At 38.4% G+C, this 14,054-nt stretch overlaps 1 protein-coding gene across 3 annotated transcripts in view; it reads left to right on the top strand.

The window, feature by feature from the left end:
- RPS6KA2 (ribosomal protein S6 kinase A2) overlaps positions 1-14,054 on the top strand; it is a 297,347-nt gene that overhangs the window by 121,822 nt on the left and 161,471 nt on the right. The window contains exon 1 of one of the 3 annotated variants that reach the window (XM_035320887.1): positions 8,526-9,084. The exons of the other annotated variants lie outside the window; for them this stretch is intronic. Coding sequence (XP_035176778.1) covers positions 8,986-9,084 — 99 coding nt within the window. The 5' untranslated portion in view covers positions 8,526-8,985. Of the gene's footprint in view, positions 1-8,525; positions 9,085-14,054 lie in introns of those variants that run through there. 3 annotated transcript variants of the gene reach the window in all.

The raw sequence follows: 14,054 nt of genomic DNA on the forward strand, positions 1-14,054 counted from the left end.
TATTGGACATTCAGGGAAAGAGCAGAGACAAATCCCAGTAATGTCATTAGGATTAAAGTGACACATTTCAGTGAATGTATAATGTGTATACACGTTATGCACGGCATGTTTTATGATTTATTTATTTTTTTGTGACGTTAATGTTAAGTTCACGGTTTGGAGATGGGTGGTTCCTATAGGATTTTTCACTGGTTAAAAAAAAAAAAAAAAAAAGTCAGATTACTGGTGAAATAATGAATTTAAGATTTTTGTGTTAACACATATTTTACATTGCTTGAAATATGTATTTAGGTAGACAGTTTCACTTGAAAAGAGTTTTATGACACCTTGGCCACAAGTATGCATTGTACCACATAGTATATATACTAATGAAGATACTGGAAGTTCTTCAGTGTTTTAACGAGTATTTCTGAGGGTATATATATAAGGTGTGTGTGTGTGTGTGTGTGTGTATGTATGTAAGGTGTATATATATATATGCAGACATATATAAGCACTTGAACTTGTATTAAATGGTATGGCTTACGTTATGGTAGAATTGATCGTACGTTTATCTCTGCTTGAGGAAAAACAGACAAAACAAACTGCAAATTTGGCGTTGCACATATGGGCAATAGATTCTTGTTTCATATGTGTTTGTGTTATACATAGTGTTGATTATTTCTATTTATACCTCTTTGAATTATAGGGTTATTTAAGGATTTGAAAGGATATACTAAATTCACTGAGAGATGTCCAAGGCTTTAGGTGACTTTTCTGTATCCATTAGGTTATCATTAGATTAATCAAGCATTTTAATTTTTCATATTCTGTAAATGCTCTTTGCAACAAATTTCACACAGTTTTTAGAAGAGTAGGAAGATATACACAAGATGTTGAAATTTCTCCCACATTTATTGAAGCATCAATTAAGATCTCCAGTGTGGGCAGGAACATTTATGCAATAAGAGCATGTACTTCCTGCTACCTGGTGGCTTAGATGAAAGATTTGGCATTACAGTTTAGAGATGGAGACACTTTATGTAGCTGAATTCAGGTTAGGCTACAGGAAGAGATCATGGAACATACTGAACATATCTAAATTAAACCAGCCTTCAATCAACCTTGTAACAGCAACTATTCCTAACCCAACAAGGTGATGTTTACATAGCCTGCCTTTCTTGTCTTTACATAAGATCCTTTCACTGACCTGTTGCACCTGTCTCTGGACCCACATAGTCCTCGTGCTAGGGGTATATTCTGTCATTTGTCCTGTGTGTTTAGAACACTATTGGATGGAGGCTACTTTATTCCAAGTGAGCTGTCTATGCATATATTGCTACAGTTGTTCACTACTGTGAAGTTATATGTGTACATCCAGGGCATATGGATGATTTCAAAGTAGCTCTAAAATATCAGGTTTTATTTCTTCATGAAATTACTTCAAATCTTACTTCAAATGTTAACGTTGTCATTTTTGCTAGTCCTGTTCCCATGTCCTTTTCTGTTTTGGTGTTATGAAATCCTGATGTAAGTTTTTTTTCGCTTTACTGTGTAAAGTGGATGGAAGTCAAATTTAATACTGGCTTTAGTTTGCTAGTTGTAAAATGGGATGTTGTAATCCCATTGTAAAATGGGATATTGTACTAGGTGAAATCAGTATGTGATTTTGCAAATGTCAGATGGAATCTAACCAAATTTTTTGAAGGTTGAAATGATTTTACATGTACTTTTTTTTTTCAGTTTCACACTTCCTGTGTAACTCTATTAGAGAAAGTAAGAGGGGGTGTATCACAACACTTCAGACTTTTTTCTCTGCTCTGTTTCTTCAGTTTTTATTTCCAAAAAAGAAAAAGGGGGGGAGGGGACAAGCTATATGAGCTGTAAGTGTAATCTAAGTACTGCTATTTCAGTAATTTAAAGCATGCCTTCAAAATTAGTCCAATAAGAAATAAAAGAATCCCAATAAGAAGGAAGTCAAAATTTCATGCTCAAAATTTCAAGAGTGACTTCTGATTTTTGATTTATGAATCTCATTTCTGTGGTGTCTCATGTGGGGTAGGTATTCACGCAACCTTGATCCTGATTTTTGTCAGGCATTAGATGTGTCATATATTTTGAAAATATTCAATATATCATTTTCCCTGCTAGATATAATGTCTACCAAGGTAAAATTGCATGTGTCATCTATTATTATTATTTTTTTTGACATTACAGTTAATCTGGTTCTGTAAGCAAAACTAACATGTATGTACTAAGCCTAAACTGAAATTTTGACATTGAGCATATAATAATGATCATTGTGTTTACTCTGAAACAGCTCTTGTTAAGTGGCAGAACATTCCAGTTCCATTTTATAGGAGATCTGAAACAAAGATGTGGGTAAATGTCAGTGCATGTATGTGCATTTAAGGACCTGAATTTACACTCTCATTTGTCAAAATCAGGGAACTGGCAAGAGTGCAGTCTGGCTCCTTTCTGGTTAAAAAACTGTGTTTTTTCATCACAAAAGACATGATATGCCAGTAAGAAAGAATAAGAAAAAAAAAAAAAAAAAAAAGTGCAATCCATGCCCCTATTCTGATAGGGAATTAGGATGTGACTGGGTTTTGCACATGGACTGCAACTAGGCATACAGAGAACAAGGTTCTTTTTCAGGTTATAAAAAATGGTCTCAGATATGAAGGATATTAATTCAGGTCAGTCAGCTCAACTACATATGATGCTTTATATCTACCTCACTTGCTTTTCTACCTCAGTGTGTATTTTTGTTATCTAACGGAAGGGAAAAGTTCTTCCTAAAGTTGATACTTTCCTGAATGAAATTTCCTAAGCCCCATTCTGCACTTCTTTGTCTTTCAGGATTTCATGGGCAAGCTGTGGTCTGGCTTTTCTGTTTAGTGCAGTTTAGTCCATTTGGTCTTTTGATAGTTAATAAAAGTAAAAGTGGGGTGTGATAAATCTTCTGTGCCCTTTCTCCTGTTAGGTGTATATCTTCCAGAACCTAAATTTGCCTAATAGTTGATTTTGAATGAGTGTATTCCTTTTTAGTATTGTTCATGGTTACTCTGAATAAATAGTAAACATATGCTGCACATAATGAAATTCTGCTATCCAATAGCCAATTTTGTATTGTACAATGTTCAGGCAAAGTGGATATTCATAAATATTCATGTGATACGATTGTTCATATGAAGTAGCATCTTTCTTTCTATAAAACTTCTAATCCATTATAGGAGTATGATTTTCTGCTTATAATCCAAAGCAGATTGTATCTTTAGCAATCTCCTTCCACTGCATTGGAGTAGAAGCTTATGTAATATAAATGAGATTGTTGAGTTCTTTGTCTTGTACTTTTGTTTAAGGCACCAAACGCCAAGCAAGACCAAGAAAGTAAAAGTCCGTAAAAGTCATTATTAAAGAGAAAATTGAATCTGATACTATTCCTGGCCTGTTTTCAAGGCAGACTGCTAGATGACTTGACATCCATCCTAGAAACAGACCGCATCAAACTGACATGTATGTGGCCAATGATGCTGTTGCATGTTAGTGTGAGTCCATAAGTAGTAAAACACATATGGGAGCAGTCAATACAGCACTTGTGACGCTTGCCAATATGATGCTCAAGCACTAACACAAGATGCTTTTGTGAGAGTTAAGACGTCTGTCATCTGCTGAATACTCAATCAAATCTTGTTATCTCGTCCTCGAGCTCTTATTTCTGCAGCAGTTCCAGTTCTCTGTGCACAAATAAGAGCAGGCCATATGTCTTTATAGTGCTCCCCATCTGATATCTCCGGAAGCAGAACTACTCTATCATCATGTGACTGTTAAGTGTTTAGAAGGAGTTGAAGAAGTAGATGTTTAGGCAACTGCAGCAAGGAGACCTCTCGTGCACCAGCATGATACATGCAGAGACTGTTCACCCTCTCACTGCCACTAAATATGTTTTTTTGATCTCATCTGTTGGTGTCTATTAGAAGGAAAAGTACAGAAGACTTTCCATCTAAGCTACTTGCATTCCTATGAAATATTGGTTTCAAATTTACATAGAACTTATCTTGATAATCAGTTTCAAGAACATTCAAAGCTGTTGAATGGAATCTACTTATAGGAATACCAGAATATTGAGCAAAACTGATCTTTTCAAAGGAAGCCATTCTCTCCTATAATTGCTACAGTTGTATTTATACCAGTAGCCTGTTACATAAGTGCCAGCGTTGGATAATGCTTTTAGCAGTTAAGGAATTAAAGGTATGCATATATAAATGGTCCCTGTCTTTGCCTAATCTCCTGAGGCCCTATTATTACAGGTACAAGATTAAGCAGATACTGTAGGTCTGCTGCATTGCTGCAAGAAGTGGAGAAGATGGCAGGCAAGCAATCTGCATTACCAACTGCTTCCGAACTGTGCCCATTCGTTGGACACAGATGAGATGTATGACTTCGCTTTCTTCTTCATTTTGAGCAGTAATTTTAATTTGCAAAATGGCTGAAGGGACCTGGAAACCTTTACCTCTACTGGAAACTTCTCTTACATTCCCAGTCAGCCACTCTTGCTGATCACTTGCTTATCATTGATAGTGAGAAGCATGTCTGAGATGGCAAGCTGTGGCCTGTATTCCATAGTGCTGTCTGGGCAGTGTATCTTTTTTTGAGAGAGTACTACAGTCCAGTAAGCAAGATGCTGAACTGGACAAGGTATATAACTAGATATAGCAGCTGGAAAGGCTGGGATCCAGATTGATATGCTGATGAAATGAGATCAGGCATTTCTTACCCATTATTTTTCTTTCTTTTTAAAATAAACATCATTAGAAAAATAACCACCTCAACTGCTCACTGAGGAAAAAAAGCCATGTGGAAAGTTGCCCAGCATTCAAGATCAGGCAATAGCAATAACTGAGAGTCGTGTACCATCTAATCACCTTGAGGAAGGTATTCCTTGTTCTGTTCATTGGTGTCTCTTGGAAACATCTGCTCTTGATCCTGATTCTCTTCAATGAGAGTATAAACAGTACTGTGTAATTCACCTTTTCTGTAGCATTGTCTCTTGTGGCCTCTATCATGGTACTCTGTTTTTCTCTTTCTCTGCATGCTGTTTTCTGCTAATCTTATTTGGTCTGTCTATAGTGTCTGTGCCTCTTATGCTTTCATGCTCTTCTGTTTTCCTCATGAACTTATTGAGGAAGGATAGCTGATATTGATTGTATACACAAGGAAGATACTATCAATTTATGTATTTTTACTCTTACAGTTGTCCTTTAATTTGCTCAAGTAGCAATGTCATTTTGGTTTTGCTTATGAACTGTTGATTCACATAAAAATTAGAAAGTCCATTTTGGTCATAGGATCTGACATGCTGTATAATATTGTAGTATAGAATTTCTTTAATAAATTTCATAGTCTAGGCCATGGTTTGTGGTAGATGTCTTTGATTTGTGCTTTCTTTCATGAAAAAAAAAAAAAAAATAGCTCAAGTTACTTTGTTTCTTTAGAAACTGGTGATTCCTGTGGCATTGGCAGCTGGCATCCTTCTTGCTTTGGTTCTGTGCAGGTTGCTTTGCTGCCCTGTGTGAATTTCCTCAGACTGCATCCTTCAATTTTTTACCACTGTTGTGGTATGTCAATCTGCAAACAAAAGGAGAGGTCCTTCAGCTTTCATTGGATATTATTGGGAATTTTCTTTTTAACTTTTAAAATTTGGAACCTGGGTTGTCTGATATCAAATTTCCAGTGGTTTCTGTTGGAGAGTTTGTTTCCAATACTGGGTTTGCGTTTCTTTTGTTTGCTTGTTTTTTTAAGCCCTTTTCCAATTCAAATAAATTTTATTTTGCTATTAACTTCACTTTGCTATTAACTTCAATTTATTTATTTTGTGCTACAACAAATGTTATTATAGTTTTAAGAAGTATAATTCAAAATACAGAGTATCAGTACTTGATGTCAGTGCATCATATGTCCCCTCCACCAGTTTTGTTGTTTATTTTTGTCTTGGAAACATTCAGTGGATTTATTTTTTCAGCAGTTCCTCAGCAGTTAAAATTACTCAGAGGGGAGCTGTTAATACTTTACAGCCATGAATTTCTAAGGGCAATGATTTTTTTCAAGTTGCAAGTTGATTTGACAGTTATAAGTTTATAAATATACTAATGAATGTTCCAGTGTCTTCTAATTTGGTTTTTGGCTTGCACCTTAAAATAAAAGAAAAAAGAAAAAATCATTGTGAAAACTGGATGTTGTCTCAGTAGCTGAAAGTTTGAGATAATTTTTGACACCTCCTCACATTGTTGTTCTGAAGCAAAGCTAAGTTCCTTGTCCCAGAAACTTACCATGTGAATGCAACTGTAGTAGAATTTACTTTTCAGATATTTGTCCCTGTACTTAGTTTTCAATGTTCATGCCTTTTGTTTGATTTCTGTATTTGTACTCTTTTTTCTGTAATTTTTTGTAACTTAGTCGCTTGTGCTGTTTACAAGACGCTTTCAGCAATACCTCTGTTGCTCTGATGCCCCATAGGTGAAGAGCAGCGTCCTGGCGCTGGTGGTTATTTATCCTTCTGTATTTAATCCCTAATCATCTGTTGGGAGGAGAGTAAGAAAACAAGCAGATCATGCCTATTTCCCTGCCTGCACCTGCATCTTAGCAGGGATGTAAGATGCATCCCCCTAGCCTGGAGATGCTGTTAACGTTGCAGTATAACCTGTAGCATCAAAGGTCAGCTTTTACTCTGATGCTCTCAATAAACTGCTAACTCATCATAACTGATCACGTGTGTGTGGTAAAGAACAAAATTCTGAACGTAATAAAAGTAATTGATAAATAATAAGTTGTAGCATGCATAATCTTGGATGTTTATTGCAGAACAGATAAGTTTAATGGTGACCACATGTCCTTGCATGTTAAAGTACTGCTTGCCTAATGGAAAGTGAATGCTGTGATAAATCTGCAAGCCTAAGTAGCAGCAACCTCTCACATACTGCTTCTTACATAGGGCAGGATAATACCCTGTGTACTCAGAGCAGGGAAATAATCATCTCTGCACGATGTCAGTGTCCAGGTGGGACTTTGTTGTATACCTGAGGGAAAGGTTTCAGGAAGCCACCCTGATTAGTCTGATTACTATTTAAAGCTGAAGTGGCTTACAAACATGAGAATGTGTGTGGCTCTCAAAAGCCTTTGTCATCAGGAAAGCAAGGCTAAGGATGCCCCTTTTGCAGGCAGAGGGCAGGGCACAGAAAGAAGCACTAGCGATGCTACAGCAAGTAAAACCGAGGAGTAAGAGGAGTGAGGCTGGGGTGAGGCAAGTGCCTCAGGCCCTCGCTCTGGTCAGGCCGCTACTGGTAAAATCAGGTCACCACATAAGGAGACATCAAACTTGATGAGATAAGCTGCAGCAGCAAATAATTTTGGCTTTGACAGAGTTCTACAAACAAAAAAGTTTTTTTTCCTGTTTCTTGCTTGTGAAAAGGGTTTTGGTGCATCTGTAGATAGATTAGTTTCTGCTGGGCTGGGTGTCTTCACTTCACGGTCTTTAGCCAGAAACCAGCACAGCTGTAGTGGTAAAATAGTATGTAGTGCCAAAATACTCTTTTACTTGTTTTAATTTTTTTGCTTTTCCAGGTACAAAGACTATGGCAAGCTTTAAACAAAAGAGAGAGATAGAGAACCTGCAAACAAAGCAGGAAGTGACAGGCATGACCAGCCAACGTGGTTCATGGCAGAGCCCAGACATGCAATTAAAGCAAAATCTGCCTCCCTCTCTGTAGAGCAGATTGATTGGAGAGGTATTGTCATTTAACCTCTGAGAGTTTTTTCTCAGGCTGTGGTGGTGTCAGCTCTTTTTGGACTTATTTATCTGAGTCATTAATAAGTCATCAGAGACATTCACTTTCCATATGAGGATATGGGAGAAAGGCATGTCTGGATGCTCCTTGCTAGTCAGAAAGGAAAGACTGCCAAGGACAAGGAGCCCAAGCTGTGTACGGCAGGCAAGAGAAAGCTCTCCAGTCTCTGGATCACACTCAGATTCATTAGTTCTTGAAGAAAAGCTGAAAAATGTGTTTATGCTGGGTGGAGGTGGGGGCAGCTGTAAATATGCATGCTTCCAGTATAGTGAGCAGCTCAAACTGCAGCCTGTAAATGTACATATTTAACCTCTGAGAAGGGCTGTAGCTCCCTGCTGTAGTACAATAAGAATAGTAATACTTCCCATTTAAAGTGTGCTTTCTATTTTCAGAGCTGTGCCAGCGTTAGGTATTTTAATATGGAGCTGGTGGGTAAGCTATGAATAGGATTTTAAGCTTTTTGATTTAAGGGTGTGGGAAGCATTACTGTGCACAGTCCCCAGGATGAGAGGAGGTCCAGACCCTACTGTTCCGACAGTGGGTTCATGGCGTCCTTCAGCCTTCTCCCAGGAGAGGCTCTGGTGCAGGAGCTCGCCTCTTCTCAGATCTGACCACCGTAGCCCTCAGTAATTATAGCAGCGGCGAAATTCTGGGCTAAAAACAGAAGTGCAGCATGTGCCTATTCCCCATGTGATTCAGGAACCAGGAAATCGAAAAAGCCTGGCTGAGAGAGGAGGGCAGTGCAAAGCCACAGACGCATCTAATATTTATCTCAAACCTGCTACGCCTGGGACTGGGGAGCTGTCATCTGCCAGAGCTGATTATGCATGCAGCGGCAGCAGAGCCTGATTGGGTGTAGTAGGACCTAAGGCGAGGGGGAGAGGGAGTGGGGAGAGAGTTGAGCTTGCAGCACTGAAATGTAAACAGTGGGAAGGCAGACGGACGGAGTGTAACGCCTTTCGGCAGTGAACAGCGCACCGCACGCTCTCAGGGCAGCGCACCTCTCGCCCATCTAGCCGAGCCCGGCTGGATGAAGAGAAGCGGCGGCTCCAGAGGATCTCCTCCTGCCTGTGGATATAAATAGGGGGCAATTGGGATGCGCTAGCTTCCTTCGGCACTGCAGCTCCGCTGTGCTCCGCACCGGAGCTCAGACGGGGCAATGGAAATGAACATGAAGAAGTTCACGGTGCGGCGGTTCTTCTCCGTCTATCTCCGCAAGAAGTCTCGGTCAAAGAGCTCGAGCCTAAGTAGATTTGAGGTAAAATCCGCGGTAACTTTGTTACACGTAGCAAATACCCTTATGTGCTGCTAACAGAGATTTGTACAAGAGAACGCCTGCCTTTGCTGACATGGTAAATAGTTAAAGGTGGCCTCTCCCTGGAGGGGCTGCTGCTCTCACCTGATGTTCTTTGTTTCAGTGTAATTCAGGGCTTTTCCTCGGTAGCGTTCAATACATTGCATTATATATAGTGTGTGTTGCTAAGGATCCTTTTATCAGCCTGGCACAGGGGGAGGAAGCTGGTTCAGGACATCATGAAGTTGTAGGAAATAATTACATATTCACTTAAATTAGCACAAATGGCAACATGACTTGTAATAGCCTTGTATTCTAGTCTTCCTGCCCTGCAAGCATATAATTCTTTCTTAGTGCTAGATTTTCAAATAATTGATCAATTTGCTAGTGCCTTGCATATATATTGTATGCAAGACAGATTTTCTTGCTTGTTTTTCTATAGATTCTCATTCTTACACAGATTTTTACAGTTATCATCCCTTCCCTGCATCCTGGTATTTTCTTTTTATTTTATTCTAAGGAGAATTTGTTCTTCAGGAGCAGGGGAGCAATGTCAAATTAAACCTAAAACAGTTCAGCAGTATCAGGAGATTAAAGCAGTTCCAGTTGGACGTATTGGCAGATAGGAATGCGTGAATGGGGTAGAAGCAGGATTTCTGCCTCTCTTCCTTGAACCATTGTTCTTCAGCCCTATATTTGGAGCTGTGAATAGTCGGCAGGAAGTGAGATCAATTGAATAAATGTCAGTTTTATTTATGTTGTTCACTTTATCATTGCAGATGATCTGTAACCTCTGCATTAAAATAAAGGTAGATGGGGCCTGATTCTCCTCTGGCTCACATTTGTTTTACGCTGGTGTACTTCAGCTGACCTCTGAGGAGTTACTCTGATTTGCACCAGTATTCCCACGAGGAGGATTAGTCTCAAGCTGTGTGAATACATTTTAAAATCTTATTCCCTTGGTGTCCTATTTAAAGTACTAGGTAATTGTTTGGACATAAAGTTCTTCATGTGTCATTGCTTAAATGGGACATGCAGAAAAGCAGAGTTTGGGGCTGGTGTTTTTTTCTTAACTCTTTAAAATCAGTTTCCTTGAAAAATGATCCTGTAAGGTACCTAATTTTGTTTCACTTATTGAGTTATAAATGTTAAACTAATAAATGAAAGTTGACATCAGTTGTTAAAGCTCCCTCATTCCACCAACCCTAACCCTCTGGATTGAGGGGGATATGCAGTGAACCCCAAATTGCAAAGGCTAAGCTGAAATAGATGTACCTTGTAACACACTATAAATTCACCAGGCTCATGCTCTATCAGAGCCAACAGAAAAAAGATCTGGGGTAGCTGAATTGCATGAAGGAGCTTTCCTGAGACAGACAAGTGTCTTAACAGGCTGTCAGTTTCAGGGTGCCATGTTAGGGGGAGATGATTTTGAGACAGCAGAGCCCTACCAGACCTCATAACTAGTAATTTGACGATGCTTTAGTTTGGTAGAAACAGATTTCACCACAATAATTATTTAACTTACTGAATAATATAGTATGAATGACTAATGCAACACAATATTTGTAACTGGCCAGACATTTACTTCATTTGAGGGGGAGGGGGGGAGTTAACATCATTTTGATCACCAGTATTATATTAGATACACTGGACATTTACATTCAATATCTGAAATAGTTTTTCCTTACATGAGTTGTCTTATAATGATTTTATTTTCAAATTTTATTTATTTATTTTTTAATAATTTGCTTCAAGAAGCATCCTGGTACGTATCCTGTTGCACATGTAAATTCAGAGCATTACATCCACTTCTCTCCTCTCTCCATTGACTTGGCAGTAATAACCAACTTTATGCAAAGTGACTCAGTATTATAATGCAACAGGGAATAGGGGTTGTTCCAACCAGGAAGAAAAAATGATTCATGAAATCTGTTCTGCTATTTAAGTGTGAAAATTATCAGAGATGTTCCTGCTTAGAGAGGAAAAACCAAACATGAACATCAAGCCCCCTCTGTGATTTCCGAGTACTTTTGTGTATAAATTTGTAATTGCAGACTAATGAGCATTTGTCGGCTAAATAGAAAGTTCAAAGAAGCCTGTTGGTAGTTAGAATTTTAGAAGTCAGAATATTCTTCATCCTAATAGGTAGATATTTTTAAAGAGGCAGTAAAAAGGCACAGGTTATTACATCATGGAATGAGTAAAAGTAAAATAAAGGGAAGAAATTTGGAGAAAACACACGTGGCATTGCTTTGCTTAGTGTGCCTTAGCTAATATACCTGGCAGAAATTATGTGTTGCTAGATGTCATTTGAAATTTGGAAGAGGATTGCTGTTTCTAAGTTGTGTGGGATTTTTGTTATGCTGTTCTTTTTGGGGGTGACGAAGAGGGATAGATGCTTCTGGATTCAAGCATTTGAAATCTTTAAAATACCACTCCAGGAGTAGGTTCAAAAAATATATTAGTTGTTAATACTGTGGGATTGATTACTTTTTCTTCTGTGGTATTCTGCTATGCTTTAAATCCAGTTGCAATGAGCTTCATAACTTACAGAGCAGGGATATAGAAGCAGAAATGACTTAGCAAATCACAGCTTGTAACTTGACCTTTACTTAATCATTTCATATGTCAATATCATTGCTCCATCTGAGAGCAACAAGATCATTGCCTTATGTAGATAGGTTTCCCACTTAGTCCTGCTAAAGGAGGCAGAGCACACTCTGGTGAATAAGATATCGCTGGGCTTTTATTTCATCTTGCCTGAAATGTGTACCATTTTTATTGTCCTGGGAAAACTTGGCTGAAATTTGAACTGATTTGGCCACACTTTGGGTTTTCAGTTTGTTATTTTTCAGTATGGCCTGTGTTGCCCTTCATTTATAAGGCATCTAGTGGTGTAATTTTATTAAATGTGCAGAGCCAAGTTCTGCCCTTCTGCGTGCACAGAGTTCTTACTGAAGTCAGCTGAAAATCCAGCAAAGTCAATGGGAACTGCATGTGTGCATCCGAGGGACGGGCTTTGTTTATGGTTCTTGCTGAGTGTTGATGAACATGAATGTGAAACCATTAGGAGAATGTACGCACAATGTGGCTCTGCTAAAGACTTTGAGCCCCAGTGGAATGCATCTTATAGCAGTGAGCAATATCCTTGATTTATAAATCAAAAGTTAACTTTGCCATTCAAATAAGCTAGGAAAGACTTAAGCATGCAAAGAATTTGATTGTATTTATTCCAGTGACGCAAAAGCCTTTTTTTTTTTTTTTTTTTTAATAAAATGACCAATTAAAACACTGACATTGATGCTTTTTGGAGATTTTCTTGACTTTTGTACTCCTAGTGCATTTTAAAATTATTATTCTTTAATGATTTTAATTCTTTTTTTGTCTTACTGTTAATGGTGAATACAAACTCTGTTTCGCCTATATATGGAGCTTAGAGCTTACCAGACCTTTTCCGAATCAGCCTCCAAATTAATTTTGAGTTAGCCTCTCAACACAGCCAACTGTGAGAGGCAGGACCTCCTGTGGGGGTGACCAGAGTGTGGTCCTCCTTGGCTTCAAATGCTGGTGTGTAAGAAATTGAAGCAAGACTATCAAGTCTGGTAGGGAATAGTGCAGGAGGACAGGCATTGGCTTTATAATACTCTGTTCAGAGAGTTTTTCACTTTTAATCTTCACTTTGGATTCTGATTTCCTACTGGCTTAAGTTACAGCAGCCTTAGGAAAGTGGCTGGGAAGTGCTGAGCTAGCAGTCTCCTTTTGCACAGTGGGCTGGATCAATGCTTCACTTGCAAATGTGTGTGAACTCTTCTGCACTTGTCCAGCAATACTGTTCTTTATCAGTAGTGAGTCCTTTATTCTGGCTTCTCTCTTATTTTTATAGATAATCATCTTGTGGAAGAATGTATTATTTCAGTCAAATGTTAGAAAGAGGCAAGATAAAGAAGAGGGATGAAGATTAGCAGCCCAAGATCAGCTCTGCAAGGTGCAAGTCCTGAGGCAGCTTTAGTATTTTTTTTTTTCCCTTGGTAATTATAATTTTTGTGATGTGTGTCCTTGTTATAGCAGAAGTTACCAATTCTATTGTAGTCTGACTTCCCCCAGCTGCAGGCAAGACTTTTATGAGGAAATGCTGCAGTTCTTGTAATCTTGCATTGTCCGGTTGTGGGGATATAAAGCAAGGCAGGGGAAGGAGAGCAGGAGGAGCATATAGTCCATCAAACAGGTCACTTGAGGAGCCAGGAAATCTAACTTCCAGATTAATTTTTTAAGTTGCTGTGTCATTACATGTGGTTCAGAGCACTGTCTCCAGCACTCCCTGTTTTTAAGATGGAAACTATGTGATTGTTCAAGTTATTTGACAGAAGTCAACCTATCTACATTGTTTTGGCATTAAGAGAGCTTACTTGCATACTTATACATTTGTAATGAAGAAATAGCTCCAAAAATCTTCAAATACTTCTGACTTTATTCCAAATAAGCAGTATCTTGTGCATCAGGTTTGCTATGTGCTCCTTCCCCCAAGCCTCAAATTAACTGAGCTGAGCTCAGTTAAAATTAAGTGAAAATTAAGCAGGCAGATGTAGGGATAACTTGTCCACAGAAAGATCATTAAAAAAAAAAAAAAAAAAAAAAAAAAAAAAGGGGGGGGCTCGGACAGATCTAAAAAAACTTTGATCTGGACTCTCCCTTCTCCTTAGGCAATAACAGCTATATCTCAACTATTCTACCAAACATGTTTGTCTGGTCCCTTCGTAAACACTTCCCATGGTAAATGCCCCACAGCCTTCCTATGAGGTTTAGTTTACAATGCTCTCCTTAGTGTCTGAGATCTTTTCTAATGTCTAACGCATTTTTCCTTATAGCAATTTAAGCCTGTGTCATCTTGTCCTACTCATTGTAACTGCAAAACAGATTGTGTCCTTTTCTTT

Source organism: Oxyura jamaicensis, chromosome 3, assembly GCF_011077185.1.
Source record: "Oxyura jamaicensis isolate SHBP4307 breed ruddy duck chromosome 3, BPBGC_Ojam_1.0, whole genome shotgun sequence".
Taxonomy (NCBI): Eukaryota; Metazoa; Chordata; class Aves; order Anseriformes; family Anatidae; genus Oxyura; species Oxyura jamaicensis.